At 39.4% G+C, this 16,669-nt stretch overlaps 1 protein-coding gene across 1 annotated transcript in view; it reads left to right on the plus strand.

The window, feature by feature from the left end:
- Nucleotides 1–4,820: 4,820 nt before the first annotated feature.
- col11a1a (collagen, type XI, alpha 1a) overlaps nucleotides 4,821–16,669 on the plus strand; it is an 85,890-nt gene continuing 74,041 nt past the window's right edge. The window contains 4 exon segments of the mRNA XM_029457717.1: nucleotides 4,821–4,959; nucleotides 5,747–5,865; nucleotides 6,449–6,524; nucleotides 14,730–15,245. Coding sequence (XP_029313577.1) covers nucleotides 15,131–15,245 — 115 coding nt within the window. The 5' untranslated portion in view covers nucleotides 4,821–4,959; nucleotides 5,747–5,865; nucleotides 6,449–6,524; nucleotides 14,730–15,130.

The raw sequence follows: 16,669 nt of genomic DNA on the forward strand, positions 1-16,669 counted from the left end.
GGATCTTTTAGTTTTGGCATTTGCATCTGAAGTATCCCGTATTTTCTTAACAACTGCAAGAAATAGCTCTACACATAACCCCCACGTATAACCAAAAAGTGTTGTTTTTACACCTTGGTTTTTGTATCATTTAAGAAACAAGATGGCTAATAAAGGAGCTTTAGAGGTGTTGGTAGGAGGAGTTTGTTACTTTCGGACATAGCCAGGCTAGTGTCAGTCATGATGCTAAGCTAAGCTAACTGGCTGTTTGCTCCAGCTTCACATTGATCAGACAGATGTGAGGGAGGTATACATTTCCCCATCTAACTCTGGGCAAGTAAGGAAATGATCACATTTAAAATGTCCAAAACTGTCTTCAGTCAGTCTGTCTAACACTGTGCATGTGTGTTTGTTTGACAAAGCACATCTCTCAGATTGGTGTGGAATGCCAGAACGTAGTGACTGGTTTCCAGTCTGCACTTCTCTCCCTTTGGAGCCAGCGATCCTTCAATCTAGGCATTCATGATTACAGAAGCATACAAGCCAAGCTAATTGTTTGTTGAAGAGGCCATTTAATTGTGTATGCTCAAAGTAAACTGTTGTTCACAGTGACTTCCACAAATTCCGAGACCCTCCTGAAAGATGAGCCATCGGGGAGCATAATGTTTATTGCATTGTTATCAGCCGCAACAACGTGTGGGTGGTATGTTTGTGTAGTCTGTGTATTTGTGCGTGACATCGTGGCAAAATGTGTTCCTGGAGACACCTATTGTAACCGGAACTACCACTGAAGCGGTGTTGCGTACCAGGTGTCAATATGTCTGTCTTTCTGTCTATCTATGGACACATTTAGTCACCGTGATACCGCCACAACCGTGCAAGACATGGTCACAAAACTTTACAGGTGTGTAGTTCAGATGAACTCGAAGTGAGTACATCGCAAGATGGTGTCTAGTTTACTATTACTAGCATTACTTACTCTTATTATTGTGTTGAATGGTCACAATCTCAATTTAAAAGCAACTAATCGGCCAATAAAAGTGCCAGTGTCTGCTTCTACTAAATTAAAGTTCTCAATCTGATAACAAGACAACTTTGTCTTAAAAGTCAAGGTAAAAATGTCCCATGAGTACTGATTTGTCTGAATTGTCAATGTCCCAAGCTGACTGCATATGAGTTATATGTTATATGTCAACCAGCCACAACAGACACTACATGCTGTTGCCATTAGACTATTAAAGGCTTGCATATTGTGTTCATGTCAGAATGCTGACAGATTTACGGACTACAGCCAGAGCATTGAAGACTCATGTGGCCGACAGATGTGTCAGGTTATTGGTATTAAGCTGATCTTTCATTGTCATTGTAATTTCTGAAATAGTTGTTATTGTCTGATTCTGTTTCTAAGGAAAAGAAAAGTTTACTGGTCATGTTTTGCATGTCCTCCTTTAGATTCGCTCACTCTTTGTTAACTCCTTGAAAGGAATAAGATATAATTTCTGTTTTTCCCTTAAACCTAAACAATGCTTAGTAAAGGAAGGTGTGGTGTGGATACTTAAAGCTGCATATTCTGGATAGCACTAACATGTTGATCATCATGGCACATAGAGTTCAGGCAAAGACAGAAATAATGTGAATTTTGGGTCGTCTCTGTTTAGCAGCACTTCCCAGCAAGCATTTTATGGATGGTGATGGTAGATGAAATGGCCAATGGCGTGTTCAGCCTATAAGATTTACATGATATTATGTAGTAAATGTATATTAAAACAGATTTTAAATTGTGTGGACCTGACATCAGTAAACCTTAAAAGACGAAAGCAGTAGTTACAGTCACAGGTGACATTGCCTCACGCTTTGTTTTATTGCTAGTCCGAGTTCTACCGTGATCAGTCTCCGGCTGAATGGCAAAGTGAAGCCGCTGCACTCAAGAAGAACAAGTTGGCAATCTTCTGTAATTGTACAGGTGAAACTTAACACCAAACTCCTCCATTTTAGGATCCATGTAAACAGACTTCTGACTTGTGAGAGAATGTACGTCTGTCAGTGCACACTTCTGCCATTGACTGCTCTCTGTGATTAATGATAATGAGAGCTCTCTGTTGATGCAACTTGCACTCTTCAACCAGTCTGTGTCTACTTATCTGCTCTCTTCCTGACCATGTAAGAGAAGGCTTGATGGAAAAAGGTAGAAAGGTGTGCAAGGATCAAACACGGTGTCACCTACCGAGATTGAAGGGAGGTCAGGAATCCAGGGTTAAGGCAGAATGTGAGGAATGTTGCCTGCAGACCTGAACACTAAAAAACCAGCAACCACAGAAAGATACCATCCGAGGATTTGCAGAGTAATGGCTCAGGGTCAAAGTTACAGGATGGTATTAGCAAAAGTCCCGGTCCAAAAGTAAATTCACCCCAAATGCATGAAGTTGTTTGAATGAGTGCCACTCAGAGATCTTTGCAGTGAAGAGGTTCTGCAGTTTATTTGCAATCCAACAAGTTAAATAAAAACAACAAACTGTTGAACATGAACAATGTTTTTTCAAAATCAAAGACAATACAAACTTCAGCAACGTATTATTCGACATTATGAACGTATACACATAACTTAAATCCCATGTGCAGTAATGTCACTTCAACATTTCCTTCCTACTCCAACAGCTTGCTTTGACACCATTACATGTTCTCAGTCTTTTCTGCGGTTTGGTGAGACCACCGTGGTTTTTGGCATGAGGCTTATTGCCTGTGGTTTTACACAAGCATTAATCAATCATGGTCATTGTGATTTACTCACTTGTATAGTTTAGAACATGACATTGAAAGTAAATGTGAAGAGAAATCAATCTATCACACATAGTTTTCCACTTTCTATTACATTTATTACAATTTCTTCCTGTGCTAAATGCTAATTTCATGTCATTAGGATTTATGCCCAGGAGACCACATGCATCTCTGTACCAGATTTCATGGCTAACTATCCAACAGTTGTTGAGATAAGAATGAAAGTCTGGATCGACGTGGGGGACAGACAAGCAGACCGACATTGCCAGTCTGACAAACATGATTGCCTGCTTCATGAATATACAGTCAGCTTGCATTCAGTGTATTTTTGCCTCCTATCATGAAAATAAGGACCAAACCGATCCTTGAAACTTTAATTTTCGAATTTTTTATTTAGCAACTGAAATCTCTACTTTTTCACAGAAACCAAAATATATACGGAGACACAGCTGCTCTATTTCAGCTCAAGATCCCATAATCACAATTTTACTAAACAGTCTTGTACCCTATGTTGTACTTTGCCATTCTGTTTGATGTTTGGTCTCTCCACGTCTGCCCAATCCGCCGGTCCAGCCAGGCTGCCCTCTCCAAACAGTTAATTATCTCTCTAATGCACGGGCACTTCCCTGAGCCTGACTTGGACCACATGCTGAATGGAGGCACACAGCTGGACTACAGCCACATACATTTATCTGGGGACATTATAGATCCTATGTTAGTGGTTTCACTAAAAGATGGCTACACAGCAGTTGCTGTATGCAAGTACTTCAACAGTTTTGATTATTGGGGATGAAGCCGCAGCTGTTGGACTCTAATGAGGGAATTTTCCATGTAAGAAAGCAATTAGGTATAATCTTCTTTTTTCTCCAGTGCATTCTAGCATTACCAAAATACCTCCTCTAAACATGCTTCAGAGTTGTCAACACCTAAAACCCACCAAATTATAGCTTTACACAGCATTTTCCTCCAACATTTCTCCAATTAGATCTGTAGGGGAGGATGGCTACTTTCATGTTAATCTTGTATAAAACAAGAAAGATCTCTGTAATAAAGTAAAAAAACAACTCCACATTGCTCTGACATCATCTGCACAGGCCACAAAATATACCCACTGAGAGTGCATTGGCATTGGTAACAAAAGAATGCACATACGGAGACCATTTTTCTAAGTGATTTCATGTGCAGCCCGGTTCAAAGCCACTACTTATACAGTATACATTGTGGTTGCTCAGCCTGTGTAGATTCACTGTCAGTGCTGCAGTGATGATGTGATAATTTCTTGGGCTTTTAAGCTGTACGGTTAAACCTCAATTCTTTCATATACCTTTTTACTGCAGACACCTGCACCCTATAGAGACATCCACAATCCACAAAGTGTTAAAGTAATATGGCGAGGTTTGCAGAGCACCAAGATAAAAAGTCTAAGGACCATTTAAACACAGTCCTATCATTCTAATGTGGGCAAGATGTAAGAATCAGCCATTAAGATTCCCACTACGGCCATGTCTCGACTCCTAGTCTCCACCACCTCTCATGGCTGGCTGCAATTCTTTAATTATAGAAGGCCTGCCTCCAAGGGCCTCATGGTGTTTTCAAAACCAGAGGGGTGAAACCATTCAGCCACTAATATGTGTTATTTATTTAGTAACATTTGTAAGCTTGTTGATGATGTTGATGATACTGTCAAGTGGCCAGTGGTGGAATGTGACTAAATAGGCTACATTTACTCAATTACTGTACTTAATTTAAGTGGGCAAAAACACTACTTTCAGAGGGAAACATTGTACTTTTTCCTCCACTTTATTTAAAAACTATAGTTATTATAGGACCAAATCTGGGTTAATAGTTGACAGTCAAAATCATAGTGTGCGTTTTTTTATTGTTATTGTTTACTTTCTCATCCAGTCACAGCTGGTCAACATTATTTTCAAGTTGCTTAATTTTTACTCCAGGAATTGCTTTTGTTCAGTGAGCAAACAGTTAAGACAGCATAATTTACTGGTTATTAGTTGCTCTCATTATTTTATATTTTACCCAGCCAGCAGCATTGACAGTTAGACAGCTGGCCAATCACCTGCACGATTCAAGACACAATCAAGCAATGACGTGCAGCTGTGCGTGACAGGGGGGCTTGATATGGACAGTACTGCCCAGATAAAGCTAAAGAAACTACAGATACGAGAGAAAAAGTAACTGTTAAGTTAAGTAAGTTCCTCTTTAAGATATCTCTGTTTGCTCATTATTGTTTTACAGCAATGTACATTAATATGTACTTCTCTCAATATAGCTATATAGCTAAACCTGCTGGTGTAACGTTAGCTTACTGCTAACAGCTAACCTACTGTAGTAAGTAAAGCATAGCCATTGTTTCGTTGTGTACTGTAATGGCAAAACTAGCTTGTATGTTGTTTTATTACACCAGGTTGCTTTAGCTTTAGTAAAAACGTACCACTAGTTAAAATTGTTAAAGTAGTGTTTATTTGGGTGGTGATTTCTACTTGGTTTGCAAGTAGCTAGCTAGCGTTATTAGCATCATGTTTCAGGGACTCCTTTGATTCAGTGGTAATACTTAAATGTAGCATAATGGAGCTGTAAAACAAACGCATTATGTGGGGCTCTTATCTGACATTTCGACTTGTTACAGAAGGAAAAACAGGTGTACTTGATAAAAGCGCCACTACATTTAGGTGTGTAAGCTAGTTCTATAGGTAAGACCTTTTCAATGGGGGACATTTTTTGGCTTGTTAAATGCAGGTGCAACCAACAATGATACTGACTAACGATGCCTGTATTCCATGTATGTGTCAAGTAACAGTAACTTACATGATAACTATAATAATAATATTGAATTAATAATGTTATAATGCTTCAGTATATCTGCTAATATGATTGAAGTTAAAAACGCACATAAAAACAATATTTTGTCTAATCACCAAAAGGTTTGCACTGAACTCCCCCTCCCTCCCCATTCCTCTGACATGCATCTCTGCAGAATACCTGAACACCAAATGTCTGTACTGGAAGCTTGCCTTGGGGGGCTGTGTTGGATAATTTATTAGAGCCTGACCGAGTTAAAGAAGGCAGAAGCAGAACAGGCAGCTCTGGCTGGAGGTGAGTGCTACATGACTCGTCTTGAGCTATGTTGTGACCTTTTCACCAAACTCCCTTAGTGGTCAAAGGTCAAAGGTCAAACAGGACAACTGGACACTCCTTTTCCCTTTTTCGATCAGTCCCCAAACAGTGAGTAATGAATAACCACCAAATTAGCTTGTGAGTTTTCCTGTAAGTAATCCAGTCTGCAAGACAAATACTTCATTAAGTTCAATGGAGAATGCTTTAAAGTATTTTTTCTCAAAATATTTCAATTACTTGTATTTTTAGCCAGGCCAACAGCACCACCACTTCGGTCCAGACTAAAATATCTCAAAAATGTTTGATGGAATTGTATAGAATTTGGTACAGATATTCATGGTGTCCAGAGGATTATTCATAATGACCTTAGAGATAGCCTGGCTTTTCTTCTAGCACCACCATGGATGGGGCTGACATTTTGGGGTTTTGAGTAAAATATCATCAACTATTGCATGGATTCCAATAAAAAGTTAGGTACAAATATTCATGTCTCCGGATGAAATATACAGTGATAAATCATAAAAAATATCCTGTAACCGATGAATCTTTCCCTTTTTTCCAGGCAGCCACTGGTTACAAGTTATGACTGTCTGGTATGAGCATCAACTTGCAGAAACATGCAGCTTGCCTGACATACAGTAGGTGATCCATCACAGTGAAAACTCTCACTTTAACTTTTTGTCTCAAATCTGTCATCTATGCTTTTATTGCAATGTGCCAAACTTTTGTCAAAATAACTTTGTAACGTTTGCGTTAAAGACACCTCTGCTCTTATTGGTTGTCTTCCTTCGGGCACGCTTGAATCTTGCAAATGCCATTAGGAGTATAAAGAGGAGGCAGAGGCAACTGCTTATTTCAGGATATAGTGACCGTTTTAGCAAATATGACAGTTATCTTTTATAAAATGTACCATCTGAACCTTTTAATGAGATAATGAAAAGCTTGGTAGTGCTCATATGCTCCCTTAAAATCAAAGGCTATATGGCAGACATGGTGGATACAAACATGAATCCACCACATCAAATGCCTACTGTAGCACACACACCCTGTAATTTTGTAATATGAATAGAGACATACAGTATACCTCCTACAAGTCATCACCCAGCCAGTCTGCGAACCCTGTCCTATTGACTTCCATTTAGAGCCCACAGTATTTGAGTACCGCCCCTGTGGGTGCACACTGCATGCTGTTTCAGGGCAATTCTCAACAACTCAGTTACAGGGTGGGACGGAGACACTGAGACATATGAAAAGGAGCTCTGTGAATGAGGCTCGACTTCCACTGCCCACAGAGCAAACCAGGAAATGTGATTAAATAAGATTTTAGGCAGTGCAAACCTGGGTTCTATATTGGTAATGTATGTGCTGCTAAGGCACATTATGAGGGTCTTATAATGGCATGATAACAAGATGCATACAAATATTACACATTATAGGTTATGTGCTTTGTCCTGATTAAAGAACACGGAAATGGCAGGCATAATAATACCAAGGTAAAGCTTCCCTCATGATCAGGGGTAAAACTGCTGTACTGTGCTGGTCTCAAAGCTGTGCCGTTTTCCTACAGCGAGAGCAGTGCTGCCCAACTAGGCGGAAGCGCTATCCTTGGTGTGCCGCAACGCTGACCTTTGAAAGCACAACCAATGAGTTAACAGCTGTTTGTGAAGTAGCCGGAAGCGATACAGGCAAGCAGAAGAGGTAGCCATAATAACTAAAACAAAACCACCAGTGAGTAAAGAGAGAATTTATCATGTGAAGAAAGTTTAAGGCAATTGTGGTTTTGCATTTAATCAATCAAATATTACGAGGTCGTTTAAAAAAGGTCTCTAGACTAGAAAATGTGTTGGGGACGAACAGAGATCTTTTCTGAGACTTCTCCGGGACGATTAGGACTAACAGTTTCAGTTCAGAAGAACATAAAGTGTTAAACAGTGAACTGCATTTTAATGTCACAGCACAACACGTTTACAGTATATAAATGTGCTGAAATAGTTCAGCTGAGTCTAGAGGTAGGACTACCATTTAGTTTGGAGTGATAACCAGATAAATGTACTCCTATTCTGTACTGAAGCACACTGCTGAGGTACTTGTACTTTGATAACAAAAAGTGTATGTAGTGGTAATAGGGCTTTACATAAGCGAAATATAAAACAATAAGAAACTGAATTATTAAAAAAATGTTATCTGTTAGTGGGACCTTCATTCCACTACTGTCATGCATATACATCGGCCACACAGCCTGCTCTGCACTTCCTGTTTCCCACCCACACCTGGCGGAGATCTGCACCAACACTAGTCTTTATAAAAAAATGTTTTATTATTATTTGAGTCTATTATTTTAATCTACACACATTCCAAGTCAATTAACAATTGTATTAAATCTTGATCCCGGACATGCAAAGCAATCATTAAGCATTAAACATTGTGGTAATGAATTGCTAATTGACTTGATGTTTAATGCTTAATGATTGCTTTGCATGTGTATGTATTGAGTTGCAAAGCTATTTTGTGCTCCTTAAGCCCAGTTTCTGGTTGAATCATAAATGTGCCTGTGCAGGAGTCATGAAAGATGGCTCCCTCACTGACCTATCAATGCATTACAAATATGCTACACTACCTGTACATATACAGGATGATTGCAGTCAACAGCTCATCATGGACACCTAAGCTCATTTTGCCATGACCTTGACTAAACTTCTCTTCTGTGCCTAGCTATACCAAATCAGATTATATTCACAGACCTCTAACTTTCACCTGTCCACCTGTAATAAGGATAGTGCAACAGAGAGTATATTTGCGCCACAATATGTCTGCCATCTGTTTTTTTGTCATGCAACTCTCGATTTTTGTCCTAAGGGCTAACTGGAGATCCGCCCTAACCAGGTGTTGAACATACAGCTCTACCTTTAGCATTACACGATTGGCTGAAAGCAGAGCTGCTCTGTAGGTGATAAAGTGTTCCATCAAGAGAGGGAAATTGTTGTAGCACTCAAACTGTCCATGAAGCTATTCCATAGTTATTGTCCTGTACTCCACAGCAATTTTGCGAAAATTTCAAAAGCCCCATCAACTTTACATCAACTTAAGTTTTATGGTAATTTACAATTTCCATGTAAGTAATATTTTACTGTGGCAGACTGATGTTAAGAAGCATAACGGGTAGTTGTTTGAACAAAGTTTAAGGGCCAAAGAAGCAATAAAGCAAATGGCATAACCAAAACTTTAGATTGCTTTTTACCCTGTTTTCTAAGACGAGCTTACCTTCGATCTGCCAACTATTATTATTCCAATATGTGGCTGATGCATACTGTGCCTTTTTATACAGCATAAATAAAACAATAATTATCAAGTGATCTCACATGGGAACAGCACAGCCCTTAAATTATTACTTTACTTTTACCAGCTGAAGCCATCACTTTAGATGCTTCAGCTACAATGTGTATGGCATTTCTGACTTTCTGAGACTTATAAAGGGTTGTTGCATGTCTGGCATCAAGATTGCTGCTTCCTTTCTCTAATGTGCTGCAGAATCAGGCTGCTTCCCATTACAAACACCTGTAGCCCAGGCCAGGCTCACTTCAGTTCACAATATAGACTTATTAAAAAATTCAAGCCAACTGTTTTTTTTATCACTTTATGTAGATCAAGCAGGACTAGTCTTTGTATAAACAACTTCATTTTTTTTTTCTTCATATAATAAATAAATGTGCAAGTAGAAGTTTGGATAATTGATTACGTCTCTAGTAATTACTGCTAAAGCATTTACTATTTCAGTGGTGCAATGTTATCTTGTTCATTGAGGGGGGGGGTACAAGTTCTTTCTCCATCTCCATTGGTTTATCAGTTAAGCCTGGGTCCATAGAAATGTCATCCAGTAGCTTTGGGCTTTAGTAGAATGAAAACTGAAAAAAACATTACATGCTCTATAATTACAAATTGCAGTACAATAAATGACTGTTGTATGACACGAAACACACAAAAGGAAATGGCTCTTTAATTTAAGAATGACAGTCTAAGATTACAAGTGAGTTAGAGCCCACTACTCTGTATCAGGTCTGCAGCTGATGCATTGGTCTTTTAATGTCATATTTCTGTATCTAAATACAGTAAGCAGCAAGAACCTCCACTGACACCATCTCCATATAACATGAGTGGGCCTGCACGTGGCTACTCAAAATAGATCATTTAGCCAGATGTTAATTATGTTGCGCTACATGGTAGACCACATTGAAAATACATGGTTGCCACTGTTCGGTTGCAGTGTATTACAACAAATAGTCATTTTAATGGCAAAAATATATCTGAAAAAACACCAAAATCCATGGCATGGAAACCTTCAAACAAATGCAGCCCTGTCTTTTCCAATTTCTAGTTGGGCTTTAAAAAAGTGTTTTAGTCCCATGATGACTAAATTTACCAATTGGTACAAGATTATAAAGTGCATTTATTCCAATGAAAAACTATGGTAGCCAAAAATAATGTTAGTGAAGTGAGGGAATGTTTTTTTGCTTGTTAGACAGAGGACTAGAGTGAAGCTGGAGAAAGAGCTCTTTATACTCCTCTATGCAGTGTGTAAACAGTGACAGACAGTGGTGGGTGGTTGGCTTGAGTGTACCTGTGAAAATTGCTTGTGTTTTGATACCATGTCAGGTAAAGCTCATGGCAAGTAAAGTAACTATTCTCATTTTAGCATTTATACAGTTCTCATTAATGTGTCTAACAGGATATATTTTAAATACATTTTTCTGGCACAAAGGTCCTATGTTTATTTTTTTTTCTAAACACGTCACTGGCCTCCCTAGATCATGTGTTGTACTGGGGCTTTTTCCGAATGGCTTCCTAAAATAACTACAACTTATTGCTGTAGGATTCTGACCTGTGATTTGCATTTTTGCCCATACTTTAGTGAATTATCAAACGGCAATAGTGGCTTTTATTTTAAAAAGTTACATTTTGTTGAGTGGTCGTTTTACTGGCTTTGAGTATGTATTGCAAGATGCTAATGATACTGATTCCCCCTCTTGTAAACCAACATACTTTCGTGATATCAAAATTGTACTAGTTATTGTATACATGAGTATTATGTCATCTGAGCCGTTCATTTAGTCAACCTCTTGTTAGGTCCATTTTTGTTGATTAGTTCTTTAAATATGGTATTTTATATTGAACAGTAGACTGTATGGCTTCTCCTAGGCACTTGATTTGTATTTACCTGGTCTCATTCCTGACCTAGCCATATGTATAGACAGCATGTAACAATACACTGGTAACTGTCAAAACATTGAGGCAGCAAATCCCTCTTAATCTGATGGAGGTTTTGCATTCCTCAGCAAAAGTTGCATTCCTTCAATTTTCATTCATAAAGAAAGCTATATGCAGTCTGAAGCCAGATGTGTCTGTTGTGTTAAGGGAATGAATGTTAGTGGCTGTAGTCACAAAGTCCGAAGAGGGAAGAAGTCTTGGTAGGTGAATGGGTCAACAAAACAACAAACTTTTTTGAAAAGGAAATCTGTTTCCCATCGACAGTCAAATGTTGGTTTCTTTTACTCATTAGCTAAGTGTTTCAATGGCGGACCGGACCGGGCCAGAGTTACTGTTGTGTCAGGACCTGTGACTAATTTCTGATAAATTAATGAGATTAGCTAATAATCGTCACAGAACTTTTTGTTTTTTGTTTGTTCACACAGTTAATACGGCAATAGCTTCACTCAATTGAGTCACTCAAATTACCCTGATAGACAGTTTGCTAGAGAGAACAACAGTTTAAGAGAGATGCGAGAGAGATGAGAGCATGACGCTTCTGACCCTGCTACTTTCTAGCTACAGACAGTGTCTGAGATTGTTTTCCCTTTCTAACCAAAGTAGCGCCACACACCTTGACCACGTTTGGATCAATTACAGCTGTGAGTCAGCTTTCTGCGCTTTAAACAATATCAAACCTACACATGTGCATTAAAATGGATTGAACTCCATTCAAGTCAAGATTCAAACTACTGGCAGGGCAGTCACAGGCCCATTTCTCTCTCTAGAAAAGGATATAGAAAAGAATGTTAAAAAAAAAAGACAAATGGGCTTCTAAAAGCTCTGTTTGGACTTTTCATTATTATTTTATTCATTGACATTACAGCCTTTATTACACAGTTCTCCAAGCTTCTATTGTGTATGTATATGTAGCCACACACACACACACAAACTATTACAACCTTGTTGGGCATTAGCAGTCACATGATTGTCTCAAGTAGCTTTATAGCACAATGCCTCCTTGAAGAAAAGACAGTGCAGTTGCCATTGCAACAATATGTAAGCATGTGTCAGTAGTTCAAAACTTGGTTACATGTTACACAATTAAGGGTTTAGAAATGCCCAATTTTGGCATTTTGAGGCCCAAAAAGGTGAGGCGGGAAGAATAAGCACCCATGTCTCAATGGCAGCAGTACAATACCTACACTCTGGTGCAGTTCAAAACTGGATACACAGCAACATACTTCTTACTGTAGGATTTAAACAACATGTTACTGTACACAATCACTAGTTGGCTTGGTTATCTGTTTGTTTTAGGGCCATCTCATTAGTGGAGACGGTAACAATTTTGGACAAAGGGTGATTGTCATTATAGCCGCCGCTGATAACAATTACATGCACTTGCTGGCAGTAATCGTGGGAGAATATTTGACATTTTTATAATCATGAATTATTAATGACTACACATTATTACTCGACTGTTTAAACCTGATTGATTGCCACCAAGTTGAAGTTCTAAAACTGTTATAATCTAACTTTGTGTAATTGACCTTACACCTAACAAATAACATAACTGAAAGCTTTATAAAACTGCATACTAAAGTTGTCTTGCTAGTCACAATGCACCTCTAACAGTGGAATTGGGGTTTATTTGGTGGCAAGTGTACTGGCAGCGTTTCTTGAATGAAGGGGAATGTGATGTGCTCATTGTCCAGATTTTCACCATCCGACAGGAAATCAAATAAGCAAACTTCAAATCATATTCACCCCTCACAATCCCTGAGGCTACCATCTGCTGTTGTCTCCGCAGCATCTTTAAATTGCATCACACATTGCCGACTGCCTCGCCAGTAGTAATATCTCTTTTGAAGTGCACACCTGACTGTCTGAAGCAAAGGCTGTCAATTATTTTATGAATAGTGTGTAGGAGATGATAGTAAAGAGAATGAGACTAGAAAAGTCAAAGCAATGCCAATCTTTTCTCTATTCTTTATTTGGAATAATTTCCTGTGCACTGAAATGTAAAGAGATTTTACTTTGTAGTACTTGGACCTCCGCAAGAGCCCATGAAAATCACTCGAGCCAACTTTGGGAATGACTGCCCCGGCTCTCTGAACCATGAGAAGATGAGATGTAACATGAAACCTCCTCTGCCCAGACACCAATTCATCACAGAGAAATTGCTCTGCTTTTTGCCACTGGCCATCCAGGAGGAACATCTGATACTGTTTGGCAGGAAACAGGCTGAGTCTGGCTGGCTGGGAAGGACGAGCTGACTGACAGACAGAACCTGGTCAGGATCCATGCCTTCACTGAAGTGAGCCAAGAGATACAAGGAGCTGACTGTCTTCTGGACTGACCCCTGTTTTTAAAAGGTTATTAGATGAGGAATCCTGGAATCCTTCATTGTCTTTAGGGTTTGTTTTGGTCAACTTACCTTATTGTGTTGTGTTTCAGGATGTTCACACTGTCCTTTGCACAAAACTCTTTACACAGGGGAAACGACTGGGAACAAGTAGAGTTATCTCACACTGTTGGAAGATGTTTGCATTTGAGTTCATATTGAAACAGACTTTACAAAGTGATTCATAATTCAGGAATGAATTAAAAGACTATTGACAGATAAATAATGGCTCAAATGTAAATAAGAAAATGAATTCATCATTCATAGATAATTTAAATTAAGTTTATAAATGTGCCTTTAATTTACATTTTACAAAGCGCTGTGTAGCCTGCAACACAATCAGTGAAATGACACCTAAACAAACACTGTTTTACCATAAAGTTGCTCACCGTATGTATATGCTCACATTTATATGTTCACATTATCATTTCACCTGCAGCTATCTGTGTAAAACTGTACGCCTGGTCTGTAGTATGTGTGAGGTGCACATATATTTTAACGCACATTCTTTTTTTAAATACCAGTTTGTGTGGGAAACTATTTATACACAATCTTTGAGCCTTGGTATCCTTTATATACCCTGGTGAAAGTGAATGCCCTATGGCATCACATTCATTCTCAAAACATTCAGTGATCCCTCATATCCTGAATGGAAGAATCTGCATTTGTTATGTTTCTCTACAATGTATATCTAACAATTGCATTAGTATTTAGAAAAGTGATACTATACCCAACCACCTGGATTATATCTGATCCAGTGTCTGCACAGTGATACACCACTGAACTGCACTGATTTTTCCACAGCCACAGCCACACTAATGCTTTGCTAATTGAGCTCATCACCACGTTTTGGATTTTATATGATCCTTGCACGTTTGTTTATGTAACCTATATTTATGTGGGGTTGTGGTTTTCTGTATTTTTGTTATTTGTCAAGGTTCACATGTTTGTTTTTAATGAATTAATAAAAGTGTTGCGTTTGTTTTACTGTCAATAATGACTTGTGGAAGAGTAGGTTATGCTAACTCTTCATTTTACTCACTAAATACTGCATTTGTGCTGCAAATAACAGCCGTTATATGCGCCAGCCTATATTATCAGTATTATAGAAACATCCTGCGTGCACAGTTCTGCCTTTCCATCACTCCCAGGTCGTTACCAATTTTGTCACGGTTTTATTTTTCTTCTCTTTGCTCAGACCACTCGGGAGAGACTTGGGGTGCATTTCAAAGCTAATGGGAGGACCCGAAGGAGAATTTCCAGCCCCGTGATTTGCTAATCGGGGGCTGGCTCGCTTGTCATTTCCCTGTAACCGTGGCTCCGGTTTGTGGAGCTTGCCCAGCCCTCCTGTCCGCGGACGCACCAAGTGTACCGACTGTACTCTGTGCGTTATGGTTAAAGCCCGACTTCCTTCACAGTGAAGGCTGGGCACTGGAAAGGAGGATCGGGGGCCTCTGTGTGGCTGAGAGAAGAGGCTAAAACTTCTCACATATGGCTTTTTTGTAGGACAGTTTTCATCATCATTTGGGATTGTGGAAGGGACGTCACTAAAAATCACCTGAAGTCGCTCAAAAGTTTTATTCAATTGTCGGCGCGACCATGGAGATGCAAAAGTGGTCCACAAGGTGGAAAACGAAAAGGTGGTTTATGGATTCCACTGTAACCGCATTCATCACTTTAACCCTGGTTCTACAGGCTACGCATGTCGGAGCAGGTAAGATTATTAGGATCAAACGTTTCGAACTTTATCTGACCGAAAAGGGACGGAGCGGCGACCGGCTGGGAAAACTCGGTAACTGATGATGGAGATTGGAGGATTAACATATTAACCTGGACACAGCGGCGTCACGTTTGCTTCGTAGTTAGTTGTACATTGCTTGTGCTTTCACCGCTCCACAACCAGAGTAGTTACATTAAAGCGAGATTACCCTACATAGCCTACCTGTATGATTGAGCAGCAAAAAGCTCAGGTAACGTGCAGTAAAACTATACCCTGCTCACTACAGTAGTGAAGTGAACGGTTAAATCCTGAGAGGCAACATATACAGTTCATAATCTCAGGGGATAATTGCTTGAGGTGAACATATTTTGTTGGCCAAAACGGCTACTTGGCTACTTTTACGCATGAATGGAAAGCGTTGGCTCAGAAGATGAAAAACCTCGCCCAATTAAATTCATCCTAAGCTGCTGGTATGTGCTTATAGAGATCAGAAAAACAGAGCAGCGTTCCCTGCTTTTTAAGATTCACTTAGGCTGAAAGAAAGCTCTTTGTTTGGACTGTGGTCCGCTAGGTGGATGTGGACATGGTTAGCAGGGTGGATTTCCTCAGCTAGACGACACTGGACAGACCCTGAACTTTAAACACATGCTACTTACAAATGTTGACTTGAACTGAAACAGTATATTGACATGCAATTTTATATTTCGTTTCATTCTAATGGAATGGAGCAGTTGTCTGCTGTAATCATATGTTTTATGTTTAACTCTACATAAATGAATTCAGGGGATGTTATCCTACCATGTAAAGAGGAGGATATACTATGAGGATAGATTTTTAATTGAACCTTATGAGGCATATAACATTTATATTCTGTTGGATTACAGCATTAGTGTGATGAAAATATGTAGTAGGGAAGTACATTTTTACAAAGGCTTCAGTGGCTCTCACACCTGTCAGCACAGAGTGCAAAGCCCCTCTGGGTCTGCAGGGGGCCAAGTGGTCAGTCAGGTTCACCCTATCTCCACACTGCCCTGGTCCACACTGAAGCCCAAAAGTTGGCTTGTCCACCCCCGCCCCACCAGCTCTTCTCCTCAACTTTGCACTTAGATGTTTTGTCGGTTGCAGGACAAGGCTGTGTTGTGTGAGCGGTGGGAATACTTCCCCTCTAAGTACTGAGCAGTTATTTGATGATGGTCCTTGTTGCACTTCCCTATGATTTCAGAGCCTTCAAAGAGTAGGGCTGCATATGGGCCTAGCCTGCAGCCATAATAGCCACAAGTTACAGTATCAGGATTACATAGGCCTCACACTTCGGTCTATAGACAACTCTGTAAGGATTTAATACAGATACAAGTAGAGACTTTGGATACATATGTATCTCCATATTGATCTTATATATGTCTTATGCTATGGGTTCT

Source organism: Cottoperca gobio, chromosome 20 (assembly GCF_900634415.1).
Source record: "Cottoperca gobio chromosome 20, fCotGob3.1, whole genome shotgun sequence".
Lineage (NCBI taxonomy): Eukaryota > Metazoa > Chordata > Actinopteri > Perciformes > Bovichtidae > Cottoperca > Cottoperca gobio.